General features: G+C 42.1%; 1 protein-coding gene across 1 annotated transcript; it reads right to left on the minus strand.

The window, feature by feature from the left end:
* Positions 1–8,104: 8,104 nt before the first annotated feature.
* nox5 (NADPH oxidase, EF-hand calcium binding domain 5) lies at positions 8,105–23,825 on the minus strand. Its single transcript, XM_023983245.3, has 15 exons — positions 23,706–23,825; positions 23,239–23,389; positions 22,691–22,901; positions 22,099–22,339; positions 21,652–21,805; positions 17,726–17,898; positions 15,664–15,846; positions 15,299–15,431; positions 14,004–14,146; positions 12,772–12,816; positions 12,419–12,543; positions 12,040–12,124; positions 11,740–11,839; positions 11,319–11,485; positions 8,105–11,031 (listed from the first exon to the last, which is right to left on the minus strand). Exons 1-15 carry the CDS (start codon positions 23,823–23,825, stop codon positions 10,900–10,902), a joined length of 2,163 nt encoding a protein of 720 aa, XP_023839013.1. The 3' UTR covers positions 8,105–10,899.
* Between the last annotated feature and the right edge of the window lie 836 nt (positions 23,826–24,661).

Consider the following 24,661-nt stretch of genomic DNA (forward strand, 5'->3'; position numbering starts at 1 on the left):
TTTTTATTTTCATTACTGTCTACACGTCTATACACACCATTATATACATATACACTGAGTGTACAAAACATTAATAACATCTTCCTAAATTATTGAAGTTACCTCCTTTTGATCGGTATAAACGCTACAAGGTAACGAAAGCGTTCCACAAGAGATGCTGGCAACATGTTGAGATCAAGTTGGCTGGATGTCCTTTTGGGTGGTGAACCATTCTTGATTACACCACTGCGAAACTGGCCACCTACTACCCGTAACCCATTCAAAGGAGCTTAAACTCTTATCGCCCGTTCCACCACTCTGAATGGCACCACATACACAATGGTCCATGTCTCATTGTCTCCAAGGCTTAAAAATCCGTTCTTTAACCCCCCTTCCTTCCTCTACACTGGATTTGAAATAGGTTTAACAGATGACATCAATAAGGGGATTCATACTGTAGCTTTACCCGATTCACGCTGTCAGTCTGTCATGAAAATGTCTTGTCACACTCAGAAGTATATGTATTTATTATCCGCACCCTTCTGACATTGCTCTTTCTGATTTCTTTACTTTATTTCATTTTGGTGAGGGATTTGTGTGTTATGTTTTGTAATTACTTGCCACGTTGGAGCTAGAAACCAAAAGCTGCAACTACCGGTAAAATCTGCAAAAATATGTGTGCGCCGACAATAACAATTTTTTTCAATTCGGAAGGATGGGCCTATCGGTATGCTGTTCCACGACCAAAACACGTCCTAATTTCACCCCCAACTGCATTAATCTGTGATTAATTGAGCTAATTCTTTACGTTCCATTAGTAGGTTCAACAGCAGAGGAGAGAGGAGTCTACGAATCGAGAGGAGAGAGGAGACGTAGATGTAGGGAAGACTACGATAAGTGCGGTGATCAACATTGGTTAGTGTCTCTGATTTTGAGGAATCATACTTAGGTAGCCTTTTCCCAACCTGGGTTTGCGGGTAGTTTATTTTTGCGTGCTGCAGTAATAAAGTTTTAAGACCGTTATACAAAGAGAACTGTGAATGAAGTACAACCATCCGAGAGACGAGAGGGATCTCCTCTTCCCAATGATCTCACTCTCTGCAAGCTCTCCCCTCTGAACAACAGAACACTGGCTTTTATATAGCTTCAGACGGAATGGGTAATTAGAAACAGCTGCGTCTTGACGAGGGGGCGAGGTCAGCTCTCCAATCATCAATTGGGCCCCGACCAATCAGCTGCTTGGGGAGAATTTCAGGAAGCCGTCTTCTGAAACACACACACACTCAAATACAATCTACAACACAGAAACTGGGGAACGTAACATACATATTACCTAAATTGGCCCGACCAACCAGTGCTCCTGCACATTGGCTAACCGGGCTATCTGCATTGTGTCCCACCACCCGCCAACCCCTCTTTTTACGCTTCTGCTACTCTCTGTTCATCATATACGCATAGTCACTTTAACGATACCTACATATACATACTACCTCAATAAGCCTGACAGGTGTCTGTATATAGCCTTGCTACTGTCACGAACCGGCTCAAAGCCCGTAACAAAAGGGAGACAACGTGGAGATAAGGAGTAACAATATATATATTTATTAAGTAAAGTAACTAGGTATAATATACAATGGTGTGTGTAATCAGTAATCAGTAGTGTAAGTGAGTGTTTTGCATGCATGAATGTGATAATGCAGGGTGTTGAAAGATGCTAAAGTAAACAACCAAAAAACCACCAAGAAACACAACAAAATCTATAAAGGTGTCTGCATGGAGAGAGTCTCCTCCATGAATGGGGAAGTGGTGCATTTATCCTATGACAGTGGGCCCAGGTGTTTCCCATGTAGCTGACGACCCTCCCAACTCCGCCCACCGGCATCCTAATAAGGAAACAAGAACAAAGAGAGAATACGGCAGACAGAGTGGGAGGGTCGTCACACTACTCTTTTTTTCAAATGTCTTTTTACTGTTGTTTTATTTCTTTACTTACCTACGCACACACACACACATACCTTTTCTTTGCACTATTGGTTAGAGCCTGTAAGTCAGCATTTCACTGTAAGGTTGTATTCGGCGCACTGTACCTGTTGTATTCGGCGCACGTGACAAATAAACTTTGGTTTGATTTGAGAATCATCTAATTGTGTCACGCCCTGGCCATAGGGAGGCTTTTATTCTCTATTTTGGCTAGGCCAGGGTGTGACTAGGGTGGGCATTCTAGTTTCTTTATTTCTATGTTTTCTATTTCTTTGTGTTTGCCCGGGTGTGGTTCTCAATCAGAGGCAGCTGTCTATCGTTGTCTCTGATTGAGAATCATACTTAGGTAGCCTTTTCCCACCTGGGTTTGTGGGTAGTTGTTTTCTGTATAGTTTTAGTTACCTTATAGAACTGTTCGTTTCTCGCATTGTTATTTTTGTTCTAGTGTTCAGTTTTAAATAAATATCATGAACACGTACCACGCTGCGCTTTGGTCCACTCCTTCTTCATCAGACGAGCGTCACAAATTGGGCAGATTTGGAGTCTAAAGCTACAGGGGATAAATTAGAGTGATATCTGAGAACTCTCTCTCTAACCAATTAATTGTACACAAGTTACTATGTTTTCAGTTTGTCAGTGTGTGATATGGGGGTATGTCAGAATAGAAATTACAAGATGATGTTATAATTCTGTTATTGCATCAAATGGTTGTTTTATMCAACAGAATAAGAGGTTGTTAGAACACTTATCTGTGTGTGTTCTACTGAGAAAGGGCCTCTGGTAGATTAAACACTGACAGAAGATTTACAATGTCTTTTGGGTGATAAAACCTAAAGAGACCGCATTCCATAGCATGAGTTAATGTTTCTGTTCTATAAGGTACCAGGGAGAGATGACTCCAGGGCCAGACCCTGGTCTCTACACAATGAGAACATTTTTTACAGCAGATACTGTCTGCTGTGAATTATAAGTATCTTTCATACTAATCTTAACCTTGTGACTGACCCATTCCATACATATGTTTGTCATGTAGGCTGAAGGGGGTGTATCTTGGCTATAAAAGACCTTTGTACTTTTGTCTCGGTCTCTCAACGAATCATCTGAGGGTGATTCGTCGACCAGCCATCATTAATGTAGAGCACTCAATCGTTTCACTTTACATGTGTGTGTTGTATTGACCTGCTCCCTTATTAATTTTAACGGTACTCCTCTTCTTCTGAGGAGGAGTAGGAAATATCGGACCAATGTGCAGCGTGGTAAGTGTCCATAATTCGATTTTTAATCAATCAAATGAACACGGAACAAAATAACAAACAACCGAAACAGTTCTGTATGGTGAAACAGACACAGAAATTAAACACCCACAACCAAAATGGGGAAAACAGGCTACCTAAGTATGATTCTCAATCAGAGACAATGACAGCTGCCTCTGATTGAGAACCATACCAGGCCAAACACAGAAATAACATAGATATAGATAAAAGAACATAGACTACCCACCCCAACTCACGCCCTGACCAACCTAACACAAAGACATAAAAAAGGAACTAAGGTCAGAACGTGACATRAATAAGTGAATAAAGATTTAGTTTAAGTGTAACTCTGACTTGTGATAAGTTTCTCTCATTTGATAGTAAAGAAATTAACCACCACAGGTATAGAAACGTTTATTTAGACATTAATAAAGAAACTTTTAGAAACATGTTAACACTGCCGTGTTGGTAAGGCTGGTCTCATAGACAAACCTTTTCACTCAGTCCCCCCTTCCAGCATTGTGGAATATCCCGCGCTTACTGTATTTCTATACATTATGGTGGAGATTTTTTTTTGTAATTTAAAAGCACATTTTCAGAAATTTTACACGTTTTGTTGTGGGGTGCAGAGACAATGTTGTAATTTTAAAACTAATTTCCTACAATTATACACATTTTCCCATGTCTTATTTGTGTTCATGTGATATTTGAGTGACTCAAACAAAATCAATGGGGAAGAACCTAGCTAAAAAACGTTAGCTGACATGGGCAAGTTATAAATAGCTCTCTAAGGTATGCAATGACTGACATGACAAGAGGAAAACTGATGATGCACTACCCAATTTCGAAATTCCACCTTGTACAATCTACTATTACAACTTTCAGGAGTAAGTTGAAAGCTGTACTGAGTTCCTAAAAAAATATATTATTTTGGGGGGGTTGTTTTTCTTTTGGTGGTGTGGGGTGGTTGGCGTGCCCCACAGTTTGGGAACCACTGGACTAGACGCAGCATAGTAAACGAAGATCCGAGACACTCAAAGTAGCATATTATGTTACGTTTGGTATGAGGCAAAAATAAAGGAGGGTGGTTGGTCGGGGTGGATGCGCGACCTTATAATGTAAACGCCTAGCAACCCAAAGGTTGCGTGTTTGAATCTCATCATGGACAACTTTAGCGTATTAGCTAATTAGCAACTTTGCAACTACTTATTACTTTTTAGCTACTTTGCAACTAAGTAGCATATTAGCTAACCCTTCCCCTAATCCTTTAACCTAACCTTAACCCTAACTTTAATCCCTAACCCCTAGCCTAGCTAACGTTAGCCACCTAGCTAATGTTAGCGTAGTTGAATGTCATCACGGACAACTTTAGCATCTTAGCTAATTAGCAACTTTGCATCTACTTACTACTTTTTAGCTACTTTGCAACTACTTAGCATGTTAGCTAACCTTTCCCCTAGCTTTAACCCTTTAACCTAACTCCTAACCTTAAATCTAACCCCTGACACCTAGCCCAGCTAAGGTTAGCCACCTAGCTAACGTTAGCCACAACAAATTGGAATTCATAACATAACATATCTATTGCAAATTCTTAACATATTGTACAAATTCCCATAGAAACAAACAGAGCATGGCTTTGTGCCAATGGTTGCACCTTTTACGTTGCAGAAAACCGCTTGACTGTAGCCAAAACCATTCAAAACTAAAGACCTATTTTACCAGAGCTACCTACACTGAACAAAAATATAAACGCAACATGCAACAATTTAAAAGATTTTACTGAGTTAAAGTTCAATATAAGGAAATCAGCCAATTTAAATAAATAAATTAGGCCCTAATCTATAGATTTCACATGACTGGTAATACAGATATGCATCTGTTGGTCACAGATACCTTAAAGTAGATTTGTGTATCAGAAAACCAGTCAGTATCTGGTGTGAACACAATTTGCCTTGTGCAGTGCAACATTTCCTTTGCATTTAATCAGGCTGTTGATTGATCAGAGTTGATCAGGCTGTTGATTGTGGCCTGTGGAATATTGTCCCACTCCTCTTCAATGGCTGTGCGAAGTTGCTGGATATTGTTGGGAACTTGACACGCTGTTGTACATGTCGATCCAGAGCATCCCAAACATGCTCAATGGGTGACATGTCTGGTGAGTATACAGGCCATGGAAAAACGGGGACATTTTCAGCTTCCAGGAATTGTGTACAGATCCTTGTGATGGTGGCAGATGAATGGCACGACAATGGGCCTCAGGATCTCATCACGGAATCTCTGTGCATTCAAATTGCCATCGATAAAATGCAATTGTGTTCGTTGTCCGTAGCTTATGCCTGCCCATACATTTACGCCACCTCCACCATGGGTCACTCTATTCACATTGTTGATATCAGCAAACCGCTCGCCCACGCAACGCCATACACACTGTCTGCCATCTGCCCGGCACAGTTGAAACTGTGAATCATCCGTGAAGAGCACACTTCTCCAGTGTGCCAGTGGCCATTGAAGGTGAGTATTTGCCCTCAGAAGTCGGTTACGATGCTGAACTGCAGTCAGGTCAAGACCCTGGTGATGATGATGATCACGCAGATGAGCTTGATGATCACGCAGATGACATTGCAGAAATTATTTGGTTGTGCTAACACAAAGTTTCATCAGCTGTCCGGGTGGCTGGTCTCAGACGATCCCGCAGGTGATGAAGCCGGATATGGAGGTCGTGGGCTGGCGTGGTTACACTTGGTCTGTGGTTGTGAGGCCGGTTGGACGTACTGCCAAATTCTCTAAAACGACATTGGAGGTGACTCATAGTAGAAAAATTAACATTACATTCTCTGGCATCAGCTCTGGTGGACATTCCTGCAGTTAGCATGCCAATTGCACACTCCCTCAAAACTTGAGACATCTGTTACATTGTGTTGTGTGACAAAACTACACATTTTAGAGTGGCCTTTTATTGTCCCCAGCTCAATGTGGAATGATCATGCTGTTTAATCAGCATGTGCCACACCTGTCAGGTGGATGGATTATCTTGGCAAAGGAGAAAACGCTCACTAACAGGGATGTAAACAAATTTATGCACAAGATTTCAGAGAAATAAGCTTTCTGTTTGATTGGAAAAGGTTTTGGATTTTWATTTTAATTTTATGAAACATGGGACCAACACTTTACATGTTGTGCTTATATTTTTGTTCAGTATACATCTTCTTTCCAGATTCCGGGACTCTCTTAAAGTGGTACACACAAATTAACCATCACGTGCGTGAGAAGCTATCAAAACTATGAACATATTTCAAATAAGCCCTAATCTATAAAAAGCGTTTGTCAAAGAAAATACAGTAGATGGTTTGCTGTATGGATCAGATTAATTGTATATCCCATCAACATTTGCCACAGTTCAAAATGTTTGGGAAACAATGCTATTTAGCCGGCCAGTTTATTAGGTACACCCATCTAGTACCCCCCCCCCCCCTGCCTCCAGAACACCCTGAATTATTTGGGTCGTGGATTATACAAATCGGAAACGTTCCACTGGGATGTTGGTCCATGCTGACGTGATGGCATCACGCAGTTGCTGCAGATTGGACGACGGTACACCACCGCCACCAGGCTGGATGGGTCCATGGATTCATGCTGCTTACGCCAAATCCTGACTCTGCTGTCAGCATGCCACAACAGGAACCGGGATTTGTTTTTTCCACTCCAGTATTGGTGATCACTTGCCCACTTGTTTTTAGCTAATAGGAGTGGAACCCGGTGTGGTTATTTGCTGCAATAGCCCATCAATGACAAGGACCGACGAGTTGTGCGTTCTGAGATGCCGTTCTGCACACCACTGTTGTACTGTGCCGTTATTTGCCTGTTTGTGGCCCGTCTGTTAGTTTGCACGATTCTAGCCATTCTCCTTTGACCACTCTCATCAACGAGCTGTTTTCGCCCACAGGACTGCCGCTGACTGGATGTTTTGTGTTTGTCGCACAATTCTCAGTAAACCCTAGACAGCGATGTGCGTGAAAAGCCAAGGAGGGCGGCTATTTCTGAGATACTGGATCCGGCGCACCTAGCACCGTTGATCATACCACGCTCAAAGTCGCTTAGGTCAATCGGTTTGCCCATTCTAACATTTCCAACAATTCAACAGTAACTGAATCCCTTGATGCCTGTCTGCCTGCTTTATATAGCAAGCCATGACCACGTGACTCACTGTCTGTAGGAGCGATCTATTTTCCTGAATTGGGTGGTGTACCTAATAAACTGTAAGTTGTATATACAAATGAATGTGATATTTGATACTCATTAATTGATTGTACAATGTACACACATTTTATTTCAGTTTGTGAGTGTGTGATATGGGTGTTGGAGGCATGTTTATGTCGATATTATAAAGGTTTTTTTCATACAAACAGTGACAACACTGCCATGTTATGAGCCTTGCTGTTGGAAAACATTGCTTGAGTTCTTACCACTCAAATTAGCCCAATCATGTCGGATTTACGACTTCCCAGTGTCCCATGAGCATGTGAAGCCAGCATGAGCCTTGCCATGATGTTGGAAAACCACTACAGTGTCTGACTTTCGGCTGTCGCAGATGCCCCCTTCCCCGACTTCACTCACAACTTTATTTTTTACAGTCGTCTTAGTAAGGCTTACTGCTCGAACACACATTGGCTGCGTTTAGACAGGCAGAAAACACAGCCTATAACACCTCCTTTGGCTAGAGAACACCCCCAGAGGCAAAAGTTCTGTATAGGCGCATACAAGCCCTTTTTTTTAATCAAAGGATAGGGAGGCAATGTAAAAGACTGCTCAAATAACTCATATATAGACACAATGTCTGAAAGACAATTCATTTTCTGCCCTGCATTTCATTAATTGCAGTTAGTTCCCCTAGAACCCCTTACACAATTCAGTGCGCAGGAAATAATTGTATAATTTCAACAAGGCAACAGGGGAAATCACATTGTTCACCAAACTTTAGACAGGTCTATACAGACAGACTTGTTTTGGATTGGCATTCTGGATAGTTTTATAGACCGTCGGTTACAACAAATAAAACCATTACCACAAAAACAATGTTCTTATATAGATCCATATTTACATACTATAAATGTTTCTCGAACATTTAGTCACTCTAGTCATAATATCATATAAACTGCTATGCTATGCATTTATAATAATCATAGTTTAGTTTATTCATGTTGTACAACATTGGCAGCTAAAAGCTGAATTTCAGTGAAACCTAAATAAACAAATACAATGTAACTACCAATAATATAACAGAAATGTAAATCTAAAATTAATATTTCTAATTTAGCTATCAATAATACACTATAGAACAGAAATGTAAATCTACACTATTTACATGATGTAAATTACATACAGTGCCTTCAGAAAGTATTCACACCCCTGTACGTCCACATTTGGTTGTTACAAAGTGTGATTAAAATGGATATAAATATTATTTTTGGTCAACGATTTATTCAAAATACTCCAATGTCAAAGTGGAAGAAAAATACTAACATTTGTAAATAAAATAAAATAATGGAAAAACAATCACTAATATTTTTACTAGATAATTATTCAACCCCCTGACTCAATACATGTTAGAATCACCTTTGGCAGAGATTACAGCAGTGAATCTTTATGGGTAAGCCTCTAAGAGCATTGCACACCTGGATCGTACAATATTTGCACATTATTCTTTTAGAAATTATTCAAGCTCTGTCAAGTTGGTTGTTGATCGTTGCTAGACAGCCATTTTCAAGTCTTATCCTAGATTTTCAAGCCAATTTATGTCAAAAGCGTAACAAGGCCACTCAGGAACATTCAATGTTGTCATGGTAAGCAACCAGTGTATATTTGACCTTGTGTTTTAAGTTTTTGTCCTGCTGAAAGGTGAATTTGTCTCCCAGTATCTTTTGGAAAGCAGAATGAACCAGGCTTTCCTCTATTATTTCTTTATCCTGAAAAAGTCCCCAGTCCTTAACGATTGCAAGCATACCCATAACATGATGCAGCCACCACTATGCTTGAAAATATGGAGAGTGATACACAGTAATCTGTTGTATTGGATTTGCCCCAAACATAAGACTTCGTATTCAGGACAAAAAGTTAATTACTTTGCCACATTGTTTGCAGTATTACTTGTTGTACATGCTTCCTTCTTTTTACTCTGTCAATTAGGTTAGTATTGTGGAGTAACTATAATGTTGTTGATCCATCCTCTTCAGTTTTGTTCTATCACAGCCATTAAACTCTAACTGTTTTAAAGTCAACATTAGCCTCATGGCGAAGTCCCTGAGTTAGGAAGGACACTTGTATCTTTGTAGTGACTGGGTGTATTGATACACCATCCAAAGTGTAATTAATAACTTCACCATGCTCAAATGGATACTCAATGTCTGCTTTTTATATTTTTACCCATCTACCAATAGGTGCCCTTCTTTGCGAGGCATTGGAAAACCTCCCTTGTCTTTGTGGTTGAATCTGTGTTTGAAATTCACTGCTCGACTGAGGGACCTTACAGATAATTATATTTGTGGGGTACAGAGATGAGTTAGTCATTCAAAAATCATGTGAAACACTATTATTGCACACAGAGTGAGTCCATGCAACTTATTATGTGACTTGTTAAGCACATTTTTACTCCTGAACGTATTTAGGCTTGCCATAACAAAGGGGTTGACTACTTATTGACTCAAGACATTTCAGCTTTTCATTTTTAATACATTTGTGTAGGGCAGTGACAAAAAAAAATCTCTATTGTATCTATTTTAAATTCAGGCTGTAACAAAAGAAAACGTGGAAAAGGTCAAGGGGTGTGAATACTTTCTGAAGGCACTTTAGTTACATAACATTGAATAGCTATACGTTTTATAAAATTGTAACGTAAGTTTGATATGTTCTATATTTCCTATAATAATGGACATCTTCTGGTCTTACCCAGGATGCAGAACAATCACTACATTACTTAGGGTTACCCATTTAACCCTTCCACCAAGGTGCATATTATGCTGTATTTTGTATCTTAACAACCTTCCATGAAGATTTAAGCAGAAACTTCAAATATATCTACTACAATACATCTAATACAAGTACTGCTTCCGAGTGGCGTAGTGATTCACTATAGACCCTGGTTCAATTCCAGGTTAAGGGGTACATAAACTATTAATTATGTAAGTGTATGGGGTGAACATAATTTCATTCTCTGTCACAATGTCTGCCATTTAGTATTTGTGCTTTGGAATATGTTTTGGTTTAAAGCAAGGTAGATCCATTTGAATACTAAATGTGATAGAATATACAGTATAAAGGCCCACATTATACTTCTTGACCAAGGCAAGCATTAAGGGCAGGCCCGCCAATGGTTCTCTCGAATCGGATCCTTTTTTATAGCACAACTAGTTGGTATGTTTTCAAGGAGGGCGGTGTGTTTGAATTCAGAGGACCACTGGTTCGAGCCCAGTAAGGGGACAGGGACAGTGGAAGAAGCGAAGCTGTTAGCAGCATACTGATTGTCGGTTTCACACACTTGGGTTGGTAAAGGCATAGTGCGGATTCAGCACGAGATAGTGCTTGTGGACAACCAGCGTGCATGGTACAGAAACTGTTGACATAGATCAGCACATAGGTGTGTGGATTTAGTTGAGGGTGCTGATGTCAGTCAGGAAAAAATGTTGGACAGTCCTCAAAAGTTCTCCTTGTAGAAGTTGAATCCAAAGTGCTCACACTGGGCCTTGATGAGTTTAGCCAGTGCAGGGGCTCCACAGTAAAACACATGAACCTTCCCTTTCTTCTCCTCTGCCACTTTCTGGAACACCTGCGGTTGATACACGTGAAAGAAGAGTACATTTTCAATGTGCTGTGGTTGGACAGGACCCACAAGCTTGCATGTCACTGAATCACGACTCATTGCATGTTTTTCCTGATCACATAACCTGACCAGGAAAAACTCAGGGCCCTTATAGCCAACAATGAAATAAAGCAGAGTCACCCCATACCGATTTTAGAAATGGTGCATCTCTTCAAGATTAGCTGAAAAATGCTCTATGAGCTTTATAATGGACAGGTACAGATATATACAGAGATATAGTTTGACATCCATACCTTCCCCCACTCTGGCCTCCCTGGCTGTGTGCGGGTGCGAAGGCCAGTGATGGAATCCCTCTTTTCCTTCTTGGCCAGGAGGTCTAGCGCCATCTGCAGGCCGATGGCCTTCATGTCATTCTTGCTGAGGGCAGAGGTCATGTACATGTGCATCTCCAAGAAGCGGCCTGAGGGTTCAAAAATCAATTATTTAAAGTGCATTTAAAATTGTAACCACTTTACAGTAAAAACAGTAATAAGACAGATGAATTAAACAAAAGGCATTTACACATGTACCTTACACAGAGAAACACAGGAGTGGAACAAACTTTAGATTTGACCCCTAAAACACAGTGGTGTTTCTCTTACAGAAGATCTTACTCTTCCTTTCTTTGTCCTCCCTCCATCTCTGTATCTTTCATTCCTCCCTTCTCTCACTTACCCTCTGGCTCTTCGTCAGCCTGATCCATCTCCAGTTTGGTCAGGAGGCTCACGAACCACTCAAATGATTTCTGGTCTCTGTTGATCCAGATAAAGTCAACCTGTAGGAGAACCACAAACAGAGTGTTTAACAAATGTTTACTATAACTAATAATTTCTTAGCCTGGTCCCAGATCTGTTCATGCTGTCTTGCTTACTTGGCCACAGGAGTATGCAAGACTGCACTAACAGACCTGGGACCAGGCTAATAACGACAAGCTTCCAGGCCCAATGGGTATCTGTCATCTGCAGTGGGTCTTACCTTCCTCAGTTTCATCTCACTGTCCTTGATGTTCTCACACCACGAGTAGCTGCAGTTGGGGCAGTTCTGTTTCCTCATGCGATAGCTGAAATAGAAATCAGAAGTAAAAATGCTAAACTCAAAACTTTATTGCCACATCAACCAAAGTTGTTAGGAAATTGACTTACGGCAGAATATGAACATTTTTAGTTATTAATAACCATAGCATCGGGCTAAGCTTTAACAAAAGTAGATATTGGCGCCATAATCATCATTGTAGGATTATAGCTTGCACCATAGCTTGGATTACTTGGGTATTTCATTTGATGTATACTGTAAGACGGTTAGTGCTTCTAAATTCTCTGTGTTTCCGTTCCAGAGCAATCTAGCATGTACTTACTGGTACATGATGCTCTGTAAGATGGAGGCGAAAGGCGTGATCCCAATACCAGCACCGATTAACACAGCGTGTTCAGAGGCAAAGATCTGTCTCGTCGGAGTCCCATATGGCCCGTCCACGAAGCACTGACAGACAGAGATACAGATACTTTTAGGCATTCAGAGTATATTCAAACCTAATGTGAACGTCTAGATAGCTAATAAGAGAATGACATATCATCTTGATGGTGTAACGCTTCATAAGTTGTTATAAGCCTTGATAATGTCTTCAAATAGGGTTAGTAATATGCTATGTATGTCTATGTACAGTATCAACAATTACATGTTACAGAAGCAGGTTGAAGTCAAACTCACTTTGACGTTGCAGAACCTGTGGTTTTCACTAAGCTTGGCTGTGATCTATGTTGGTCGGGAGGAAAAACAGATTAATCATCAGTTATAATAAGTAACAAGATGTTATCATAACGCATTACAACAGTGACCCAGTGACCCAAACTCCTGTACTGTCAGACCAGGGCCCATATTCCTAAAGCGTCTTAGTGTAAAAGTGCTGATATTGGATCAGTCTAGCTTTTTAGATAAAAATAAATAAAATTATGTGGACATGGGGGACCTGGGCTCGTATTCTTAAAGCCTCTCAGAGTAGGAGTGCTGATCTCGGTTCAGGTCCCCTCCTTTCCATATAATCTCATTCATTATGATCAAAAAGACAAAACTGATCCCAGATCAGAACTCCTTTTCTGAGATGCTTTATGAATATATGCCCTGATCCTAGATCAGAACTCCTGCCCTGAGATGCTTTATGAATATGGGTGATGGATTGCAAATTACTTTTTTATATATTTACTCTTTTATATCATTATATCCTCTTAGTATGAATAGATCCTCAGAGATTGAAAGTAGTGTTAGGTTGAAGCTCTTTGTGTATGAGAAGTGTAATTATTTGGTGGATTGCAGTGGACTGTAGGAATCTGTACTCCCATTAATTCAAGGCTCCTCCTGACTGATAAGAAGTCCTGTGATATGGACATAGGAGCACGGAGAAATCCTGGGTGATGGAAAAGTACTGAAGTAGATCTTTGTGGAAAGTAAGGGGATAAGAGCTAAGGGTATACGTTGACACTGCACTGTATTGAATGTATGTATTCAGCTGTACATCTTCGCTGAGTAAACATTTGAAACATCACTCAGAGTTTAGGCTCTTTTGTATGATAAATATCTTTATTCTACTTTGCATATTGTCATCTTATCAGGGGCCCAGATCATACTTCTCCTCTCTCTGCTTGGTTCTGCTGGTCTGGGTTGGGCCCCTGTGGCCCTTGTCCTGGGCATGGTCCTGGCCCTGGTCTACACCCGTTTTGTCGATACAGGGTCAGCTCGATGGCATCGTCCTCGTTGGAGGCCACCGTCCCGTTGCAGTTCGCACATTTAAACAGCTCCTCCTGCAAGAAAATCTAATGATTTATCCCACTCCTATATTCCAGGGTCCTACTTAATTGTTTTGTTTTGACTATGTGTATGTAGAATTGTATTATATTGCTAACAGAGAGAATTATAAGTAGTGGGCGAAAAAGAAGGTAGAGAACCTGGGTCCTCCTCTGGTGCCGTCTGTCCTTCAGGCTGGCGCTCAGTCTCTTGGTGCTGACCACCTGGCTGTCTGGCTGCCTGAAGAACTCATACAGACGATTGGTCCACTGGCCCATGGAGCGGATATGCAACCACAGAGTATCTTTTCAGAAAGGGATGTGCAAGCACAGACACACTCCATTGAGTTGTATGGAAATGATCATGGATGTCAAAGCTGCAACTGGACCATGTGTATGTGTTTCTAAGTTTAGTTTAATTTAGAGGCAGAAGTAGCCTAGAGGTTAGAGAGGCAGACCAGCAGCTGGAGGTTTGCTTGTTCAAGCCCTGGGCAGGGCCACACACAAATTGGAATGGAACAGAACTGGCAGATGGAAAGCTGCTGGTGTCTGATCCTATGTACAATTGCTCTCCATCCGCTGAGGCTGACTTGTGGGCATTGGGAACGGCAGAAGACAAATTTCCGTTCTAACTAATGAACAATAAAGTTATATTTTGTATTACATTCTAGTTTAGAGAGAGTGGGGAACTGGATGTAACACCGTTTTTAGACAAACTGAGTGTACCTATGTCTATATGAATGCATCTGCCACTATATTGAAGCTATTGGACGCAGTTTATCATAGCACACTGTGGTTTATTACGGGCGACAGGTTCAGTACACATCACTGCATTCTTTACCAGGAAGTAGGCTGACCCTCTTTGAAAACGTAGATCGATTCAATGCTCTCTTTTAATTTATAAAGCTCTCTTACATAAACTTCCGCCATACTTAACATAATTTAGACGTATGAGTTAACATACTCGGATTCAGGGATGGCTAACTCTGGAGATTCCTTCAGTCTTCACAGTTGTGTAACTAGGCAATTCAGTTAAGAACAAATTCTTATTTACAATGACGGCCTTTCCTGGCCAAACCTGGACAACGCTGGGCCAATTGTGCGCCGCCCTATGTGGCTCCCAATAACAGACAGATGTGATACAACCTGGATTCGAATCAGGGACTGTAGTGACGCCTCAAGCACTGACATGCAGTGCCTTAGACCGCTGAGCCACTCGGGAGCCCAGTTAGGTAAATCTGCTTTTGGTGTCTTTGCACCCCATGTACTGTATGGAACAATCTACAGAGTTCCCTGCAACTATATGTACTGGTCCCTCTTGGGAAATACAAATTGTTGATTAGGGACCTCTTTGCTGAGGAATGTGATTGTTTCTCTTAAGTATGTTTTGTAATCTTGTATATTTGTATTGCTCTTAAAAAGGACTCCCTGCTAAAATGTGAAATAAAAATAAAAACCTGGCTGCTCTGGGGCACTGCTGATGGTGAAAGGGTGCCACTCATACTTAGCGATGTCTGGAATGTTGATGTAAACATAATCCCCTGGTTTGAAGTGGAAAAACTGGGGCCGCTTGATTACCAGATGGGTCACCTGCAAGTAACAGACATTTTTCAACACTCTCAAGGGGGAAAACAAAAATGGTCTCGTTGGGATAAGATGTATCATATTATAATCTAATATTTCTACAGCAGAGGTGTAGTCAAACTTCATTACGTGTTGAGCAGGTGGCATAACACAATAGCTAGATATTGAAAAAACAAAAGTGAATAGATGTCCTCTTTAAGAAAAGTGATCGCTATTGGCATAACATCCAGATGGGTACCTTAGATGGCAGCATATTGACCTCCACGATGTAGAGGCCTCCCATGTGAGAAACAGCGACGCCCACTAGTTTCTCCAGCAGGAAGATCACACCAGGCACCACAAACCACTTCCAGAAGTTGGCACAGTGCACCACCAGCAGAGCCCACACCCACACATAGGACAGGTGGGACCAGTAGAACACCTGGGGAAACAACACACACATTTATTTTATTTTTTTGTATTTGGGTGTAGCGATGGAGGGAGCTAGTGTATGTGAATGTACACTGCCGTGAAAAGTATTTGACCCCTTTCTGATTTTCTCTATTTGTATATATTTTTGAAAGTGAATGTTATCAAATCTTCAACCAAAACCTAATATTAGATAAAGAGAATTGACAAATGACAAAAAGATGAAAACGTTTTTTAGAAATGTTTGCAAATGTATTACAAATAAAAAACAGAAATACCTTATTTACATAAGTATTCAGACCCTTTGCTATGAGACTCGAAATTTAGCTCAGGTGCATCCTATTTCCATTGATCATCCTTGAGATGTTTCTACAACTTGAGTCTACCTGTGGTAAATTCATTTGATTTGACACGATTTGGAAAGGCACACAACTGTCTATATAAGGTCCCACAGTTGACAGTGCATGTCAGAGAAAAAAACAAGCCATGAAGTTGTAGGAATTGTCCGTAGAGCTCAGAGACAGGATTGTGTCCGGGCACAGATTTGGGGAAGGGTACCAAAAAATGTCTGCAGCATTGAAGGTCACCATGAACACAGTGGCCTCCATCATTCCGAAATGGAAGATGTTTGGAACAAGCAAGACTCTTCCTAGATCTGGCCGCCCGGCCAAACTGAGCAATCGGGGGAGAAGGGCCTTGGTCAAGGAGGTGACCAAGAACCAGATGGTCACTCTGACAGAACTACAGAGTTCCTGTGTGGAGATGGGAGAACCTTCCAGAGGACAACCATCTCTGCAGCACTCCACCAATCAGGCCATTATGGTAGAGTGACCAGACGGAAGCCACTCCTCAGTAAAAGGCACATGATAGCCAGCTTGGAGTTTGCCCAAAGTCACCTAAAGACTCTCAGACCATGAGAAACAAGACTCTCTGGTCTGATGAAACCCAGTTTGAACTATTTGGRCTTAATGCCAAGCGTCACGTCTGGAAGAAACCTGGCACGGTGAAGCATGGTGGTGGCGGCATCATGCGGTGGGGATGTTTTTCAGTGACTGGGAGACTAGTTAGGATCGAGGGAAAGATGAATGGAGCAAAGTACAGAGAGCCTTGATGAAAACCTGCTCCAGAGCACTCAGGCTGTGGTGAAGGTTCACCTTCCAACAGGACAATAACCCTAAGCACACAGCCAAGACCACGCAGGAGTGGCTTTGGGACAAGTCTCTGAATGTCCTTGAGTGGCCCAGCCAGAGCCCAGACTTGAACATGATCGGACATCTATGGAGAGACCTGAAAATAGCTGTGTAGCTACGCTCCCCATCCAACATCACAGAACTTGAGAGGATCTGCAGAGAAGAATGTGAGAAACTCCCCAAGCACAGGTGTGCCAAGCTTGTAGCGTCATACCCAAGAAGACTCGAGACTGTAATCACTACCAAAGGTGCTTCAACAATGTACTGAGTAAAGGGTCTGAATACTTATTTAAATGTGATATTTCCAGGTTTTTTTATGTCTAAAAACATGTTTTTGCTTTGTCATTATGGGGTATTGTGTGTAGATTGATGAGGAAAAACACTATTTCATCCATTTTAAAATAAGGCTGTAACGTAACAAAATGTGGAAAAAGTCAATGGGCTTGAATACTTTCCGAATGCACTGTATGTATACGATCACGTGTCTCTCGTACGCATGGGAATACTTGGGAACAGATTCCCAAAATGTTAATAACTTGGAGCTGATTTCCTGGTGTTTTTAGTCTTTTATGTCCAATTAAAATGGTCTGCCAGTTGGGGAACCATTGTGTATASCATGTGTATCCCATACATAAGACTAATAAAACTTGAACGTTTGTATATGAGCGCCTGCTAAATGACTAGCTAGATTGTCAACTGTACCTCAAAATGGCCGCTGCGGCGGACAAAGGTGCTGGAACAGACCACCATTAGACAGATCATGATCTGTAGCACCATGCCGGTGAGGGATGCAGAGCCCTGCACCCAGCCAATCCCTGGCCGAGTAGTGAAAAGGTGCTCCCACAGGCTGTAGCTGCTGTTCTGAGATAGGTGTACTGAAGGAGGAAACAAAGGATCAGACCATGTTACTGTAAAAACACTTTGTGAAAACTGCTGATGTAAAAAGAGGTTTATAAATAAATGTGATTGATCAGTTGAAAGCCACAATACAGCACCACCTTAGACCAAGGGCAAGGGCTGGATCAGTCTAAACATAAACATGTCGTTATGTGTACCACAGAGGAGGCTGGGGGGAGGAGCTATAGGAGGACGGGCTCATTGTAATGGCTGGAACAGAATAAATGGAACAGTATCAAACACATCAAACAAATTACCATACCATTAATTCCATTCCGGCATTAAAATGAGCCCGTCCCACTATAGCTCCTCCCACCAGCCTCCTCTGGTGTACCCTCCAGTCTAGAGACATCATTCAGGGATGCAAATACCAAAACATTAAATTGAAACCAATAAATGGGTTGGTTGTTTAGCAACAAAACCATCACGTGCGCAACTATGGGGCAAAACAGACGGGGTTGGCTTAGATTGTTGACAACATGTAAACTATATTTTGTCTCCAAATGTTTATTGAAAACATAAATACATTTGCACAATGCGCACTTGTTGTCTCTCAAATACATAATTACAGTTGTTGGTTAGCTAGCTAGCGAATTTGAGCCATATTATTTAGCATTGACATGAAATAAGTCAAAACACCTCAAAACAAGACATGGTATCAAGAACAAGATACAACTAGCGGAAACGAGCCACCTACGATTTCCCACATGGCATCTTCTTGTAATTGTTGCTAGCTATCTGACCGTTCAAAATCATAACAAAGCATGATTCGTTTTGGTGACTTTGTCAGCCAACCCGTCTATAGAAAAAAATATGTGTTTAGGTGAGGTAATAAGTATTGATATGGGAAACACTGATGTGTACTCAGTCGTATTAAACACATTTGGCATTCTAATTATAGCCATAATATAGTACCAGTTAAAAGATTGGACACATTCTTTATTTTTTACTATTTTCTACATTGTAGAATGATAGTGAAGACATCAAAACTATGAAATAACACATATGGAATCATGTAGTAACCAAAAAAGTGTTAAACAAATCAAAATATATTTTAGATTTTAGATTCTTCAAAGTAGCCACCCTTTGCCTTGATGACAGCTTTGCACACTCTTGGCAATCTCTCAACCAGTTTCACCTGGAATGCTTTTCCAACAGTTTTGAAGGAGTCCCCATATATGCTGAGCACTTGTTGACTGCTTTTCCTTCACTCTGCAGTCCAACTCATCCCAAACCATCTCAATTGGGTTGAGGTCGGTTGATTGTGGAGGCCAGGTCAACTGATGCAGCACTCCACCACTCTCCTTGGTCAAATAGCCCTTACACAGCCTGGAGGTCTGTTTTGGGTCATTYTCCTGTTGAAAAACAAATGATAGTTCCACTAAGCGCAAACCAGATGGGATGGCTTTTTGCTGCAGAATGCTGTTGTAGCCATGCTGGTTAAGTTTGTCTTGAATTCTAATCACTGACAGTGTCACCAGCAAAGCACCCCCACACCATCACACCTCCTCCTCCATGCTTCACGGTGGGAACCACACATGCGGATATCATCCATTCACCTACTCTGTGTCTCAGAAAGACACGGCGGTTAGAACCAAAAATCTCAAATTTGGACTCATCAGACCAAAGGGCAGATTTCCAGCGGTCTAATGTCCATTGCTTGTGTTTCTTGGTCCAAGCAAGCCTCTTCTTATTATTGGTGTCCTTTAGTAGTGGTTTCTTTGCAGCAATTCAATCATGAAGGCCTGATTCACACAGTCTCCTCTTAACAGTTGATGTTGAGATGTGTCTGTTACTTGAACTCTGTGGAGAATTTATTTGGGCTGCAATCTGAGTTAACTCTAATGAACTTATCCTCTGCAGCAGAGGTAACTCTGGGTCATCCATTCCTGTGGCGGTCCTCATGAGAGCCAGTTTCATCATAGTGCTTGATGGTTTTTGCTACTGCCCTTGAACATAACTTTCAAAGTTCTGGAAATGTTCCGGATTGACTGACCTTCATGTCTTAAAGTAATGATGGATTGTTGTTTCTCTTTGCTTATTTGAGCTGTTCTTGCCATAATATGGACTTGGTCTTTTACCAAATAGGGCTATCTTCTGTATACCCCCCTACCTTGTCACAGCACAACTGATTGGCTCAACCACATTAAGGAAAGAAATTCCACAAATTAACTTTTAACAAGGCACACCTGTTAATTTAAATGCATTCCAGGTGATTACCTCATGAAGCTGGATAAGAGAATGCCAAGAGTGTGCAAACCTGTCATCAAAGCAAAGGGTGGCTACTTTGAAGAATGTCAAATATAAAATATATTTAGATTTGTTTAACACTTTTTTGGTTACTACACGATTCCATATGTGTTATTTCATAGTTTTGATGTCTTCACTATTATTCTACAATGTAGAAAATAGTACAAATAAATAAAAACCCTTGAATGAGTAGGTGTGTCCAAACTTTTGACTGGTACTGTATATACTACACTGAACCCCCCCAAAAAATGCAACATGCAGCAATGTCAAAGATTTTACTGAGTTACAGTTCATATAAGGAAATCAGTCAATTGAAATAAATACATAGGCCCTAATTTATGGATTACACGACTGGGAATGCAGATATGCATCTGTTGGTCACAGATACCTTTAAAAAAGTAGGGGTGTGGGTTATAAAAACCAGTCAGTATCTGATGTGACCACCATTTGCCTCAAGCAGACAAATCTCCATCACATAGAGTTGATCATGCTGTTGACTGTGGCCTGTGGAATGTTGTCCCACTCCTCTTCAATGGCTGTGCGAAGTTGATGGATATTTGCGGAAACTGGAAGACGCCGTCATACACGTCGATCCAGAGCATCCCAAACATGCTCAATGGGTGACATGTTTGGTAAGTATGCAGGCCATGGCAGAACTAGAACATTTTCAGGTTCCAGGAATTGTGTACAGATTTTTGCGACATGGGGTTGTGCATTATCATGCTGAAACATGAGGTGATAGCGGCGGATGAATGGCACAACCTCAGGATCTCACCACGGTATCTCTGTGCATCCAAATTGCCATCGATAAAATGCAATTGTGTTCATTGTCCGTAGCTTATGTCTGCCCATACCACAACCCCACCGCCACCATGGGGCACTCTGTTCACGAGGTTGACATCAGCAAACCGCTCACCCACACGACGCCATACACGCCGTCTGCCATCTGCCCGTACAGTTGAAACCAGGATTCATCCGTGAAGGGTACACTTCTCCAGCMTGCCAGTAGCCATTGAAGGTGAGCATTTGCCCACTGAAGTCTGTTACGATGCCAAACTGCAGTCAGGTCAAGACCCTGGTGAGGACGACGAACACAGACGGTTTCTGATAGTTTGTGCAGAAATTCTTCAGATTTGCAAAACCATAGTTTCATCAGCTGTCCGGATGGTTGGTCTTGCACACTCTCTCAAAACTTGAGATATCTGCGGCATTGTGTTGTGTGACATATCTGCACATTTTAGAGTGGCCTTTTATTGTTTCCAGCACAAGGTGCACCTGTGTAATGATCATGCTGTTTAATCAGCTTCTTGATATGCCACACCTGTCAGGTGGATGGATTATCTTGGCAAAGGATAAATGCTCACTAACAGGGATGTTAACAAATGTATGCACAAAATTTGAGAGAAATAAGCTTTTTGTGCATATGGAAGGTTTATAACATGTGAGTGTTTGTGGTTTAGAGTGTGTGTGTTCCTGCGTACCAAAGTTCATGAAGTGGGCAGTGGTGTGCATGGTGGAGAAGGTGACAATGGCGTAGCCCACCATCTGATGCAGCAGGATGTTCTGGTCCAGAGGCAGCACCCTCACCACCCAAGTGGCCCGCAGCCAGGTCAAACAGCGCCGCAGCATTAGCACCTACACACATTCACATGTAAACACGTGRACACACACACACACATACACGGATACACAGGCACAATCAATGCAGAAAGTCTAGTGTTGCTAAGGGAAATGTCACAGCTGCATGTCGATGTCTACCTCTTAACACCAATACCCTCATGAAGGCCTTCGCTGAAACGTGCTGGTTTAAAAGATTGACTTATGAAGCAAACATTCATTGTCCTTACCGAGAGTTGCTGAATATCTCTTCATCTCTATCCACCAAATCACATTCACCCCCACCCCCACTTCCCCACTAACTCCCTCACCATGACAAAGGTACAGTTAAAGTTGAGGCACTGGCCGCAGCCCTTGGCCACCATGTACCAGAATCCCCCCTCTGCGTTCTTCAGCATGGCGGTGATGAACAGCAGCAGGTTGAGGCAAGTGTAGGCGCACAGAAAGAGGAGCTTTCGGCTGTTGTTGTGCCAGTACGCCGGCGTCAGGTAGCGCGGGGTATGCCGCCCCTTCTTCTGCTCCAGGCCGGGAGGCTTCAGCCAGTTGGCAGCGCTAGGAGGTGGAGGAAATGGTGGGAAATGGTGGGAGTTTCAGATTAGGAGTGCTGATCTAGGATCTAGGCACTTCTTCTGCGGTAAAGATAATTCTTTGGGGACATATTGACTATGTTGCTGAGATACAGAGTTGGAGAACAGACACTGGACTACATAAAATGTCACCGGGAAAATCTGATGRGTGTATGGACATTTGAGCCTTCCTTATATTTTGCATGTTTGATACATTCTGGGCCTGTTTCCCTGACAAAAATGAAGCATATTCCTAAACTTTTTAGTCCAGGGCTGGGCTTCATTTGTGTCTGGGAAACCGGCCCCATGTTTAAACATGTTAGCTGTGCCTTGAGACCTGATGGTGAGGTTCTCCATAACCTCAGGGAAGTTCTCCAGCTCGGCCTTGAGCTCCTCGAAGGTGATGGAGCCGCTGTTGTCCTTGTCAGCCGACTCGAACAGAGCCAGGGTCAGGTCGTCTAGCTTCTCCTCTGGCAGGGAGATGGCGCTCTCGCGCAGGCACGACTTGAGCACCGTGCGCAGCTCGTCTGGGTCAATCGAGCCACTGCCTGCACAGGCCAAGAGAAATCATCATCAATAGTCTGTTGCAAGATGATGAAAATATAGGCAGCTAAGTTGGACGCAATAAACTGCACGTCCTAAAGGTGAGACAATGCGTGGCGGTTTCACTGACCATTCTCATACATCGGTTTATATAGCATACCAAAAAAGTGTAGATGTTTTATTTCACTGTGTGTTTTAATGGTGGATAATGCACACATTTTGTCTTCACAAGTAACACTTGCAAGCTTGGTCACAGATCTATGTGTGTCGTCTCGCCAACTCCTGGTCACTGGCAATTGTCAAGACMGCACAAACAGATCTGGCGCTAGGCTAAACACATACCATCGACGTCATAGACCTGGAAGAGGAAGCGGAGCTTGTCCGTCTCGCTGCCATGGATCAGCAGGTCCAGAGCCTTCAGCAGCTCATCCAGACTGATGGTTTTGCTACCGTCAGAGTCAAACAGCGCAAAGAACCGTTCCGCAAAGAAAGACTGCACAAACACACACAGAATCACACAGCACTGACTTCTATGGACAAAGTAAGTAAAACTCACATACCGTACATAATCCATAAAACACAATCATTTAGAGTAAGTGGAAGTCAGACATTTAGACTGTTCATTTTTGGCGGCTCTGTATGTGAACCTTCACGTATTTGACGTTATTGCACTGTACCCCCTACCCATCCTACCCCAGCCCTATTTGAGCTTATTTGTCACAAAAAGAATGACCAACAAAATACATAAAACCRCCTTCAAAAAGTTTGGGGACAATGACAAATCAGTTGACCCTTGACCCCTGACTCACCTCCTTGACCTTGAGGGCCGTTTTGAACTCCTCCAGGTCAATTTCTTTGTCATCTCCAGCGATGGTCTCAAACTGCTTGGTGACCCACTCCAGCCACCGTGCATCCTCATCCAGACTCATGGTGCTGCTGGGATGGTAGCCTTCTACACTCACCACCACGCCTGCTGTAATGTCAACACACGAAATAACCTACATAAGGCCATGGCAAAAAGGGAGCTTTAAAGAGGGAGAGGCTATATGGACACGCCTGGTGTCCAAATTGATGAAGTATGTTGCACAGCTGCGAGTTGAGTGTGAAGACAAATGAATTCAGTTCAGTCAGTTGTCCTGATCCAGTGGTGCTGATGAGCCCTTCACAGCTAGTTTATGATGGCTAGCTGGCAACAGTAGCATGGCGCAAATTATGACTTGTTAAAGAACGTGAAGTTTATTTCGATGGGCGAAATAACTTGTAGTATTGGTCTCCATCTGGATTTAGACACCATCTCCAATTTGTTTCATTCCACTTGATTTATTTAGAGTAGGACAACAGCCTACATGAGAAATAACTTTTAATCCTTGGAGTAACCATCTGGATGTCACTGTGATAATCTACACTGCTCAACGGGGAGAGTTTGCGCTACAGTCAGGCAACACATCATGGGGCACAGTGTCCTTTAGCTCCTGCTTGCCTCAGTAAGGCGAGGGAAGTAGCTAGATAGTGTAGCCAGGGTGAGCCAATATCCGGCCAGGGTGATGGCTAAAGCACATTTATTGCAGTGATTTTCAACAATTACTCCGATAAAAATGGAATGATTCTGTACATTCCCAAGTCCCAACTTCGTCTCCACTTGACTCTCCCTGCGTGACAAACATCATCAATTTGCGCACCAGGCGTGTCTGTATAGCCTCTCCCCTTTAAAGACAATGCCCGGGTTCAGGAGGATCAAAACCATATTATAAACCGGGTGGTTCGA

The sequence above is a fragment of the Salvelinus sp. IW2-2015 genome, linkage group LG4q.1:29, assembly GCF_002910315.2.
Source record: "Salvelinus sp. IW2-2015 linkage group LG4q.1:29, ASM291031v2, whole genome shotgun sequence".
Classification (NCBI taxonomy): domain Eukaryota; kingdom Metazoa; phylum Chordata; class Actinopteri; order Salmoniformes; family Salmonidae; genus Salvelinus; species Salvelinus sp. IW2-2015.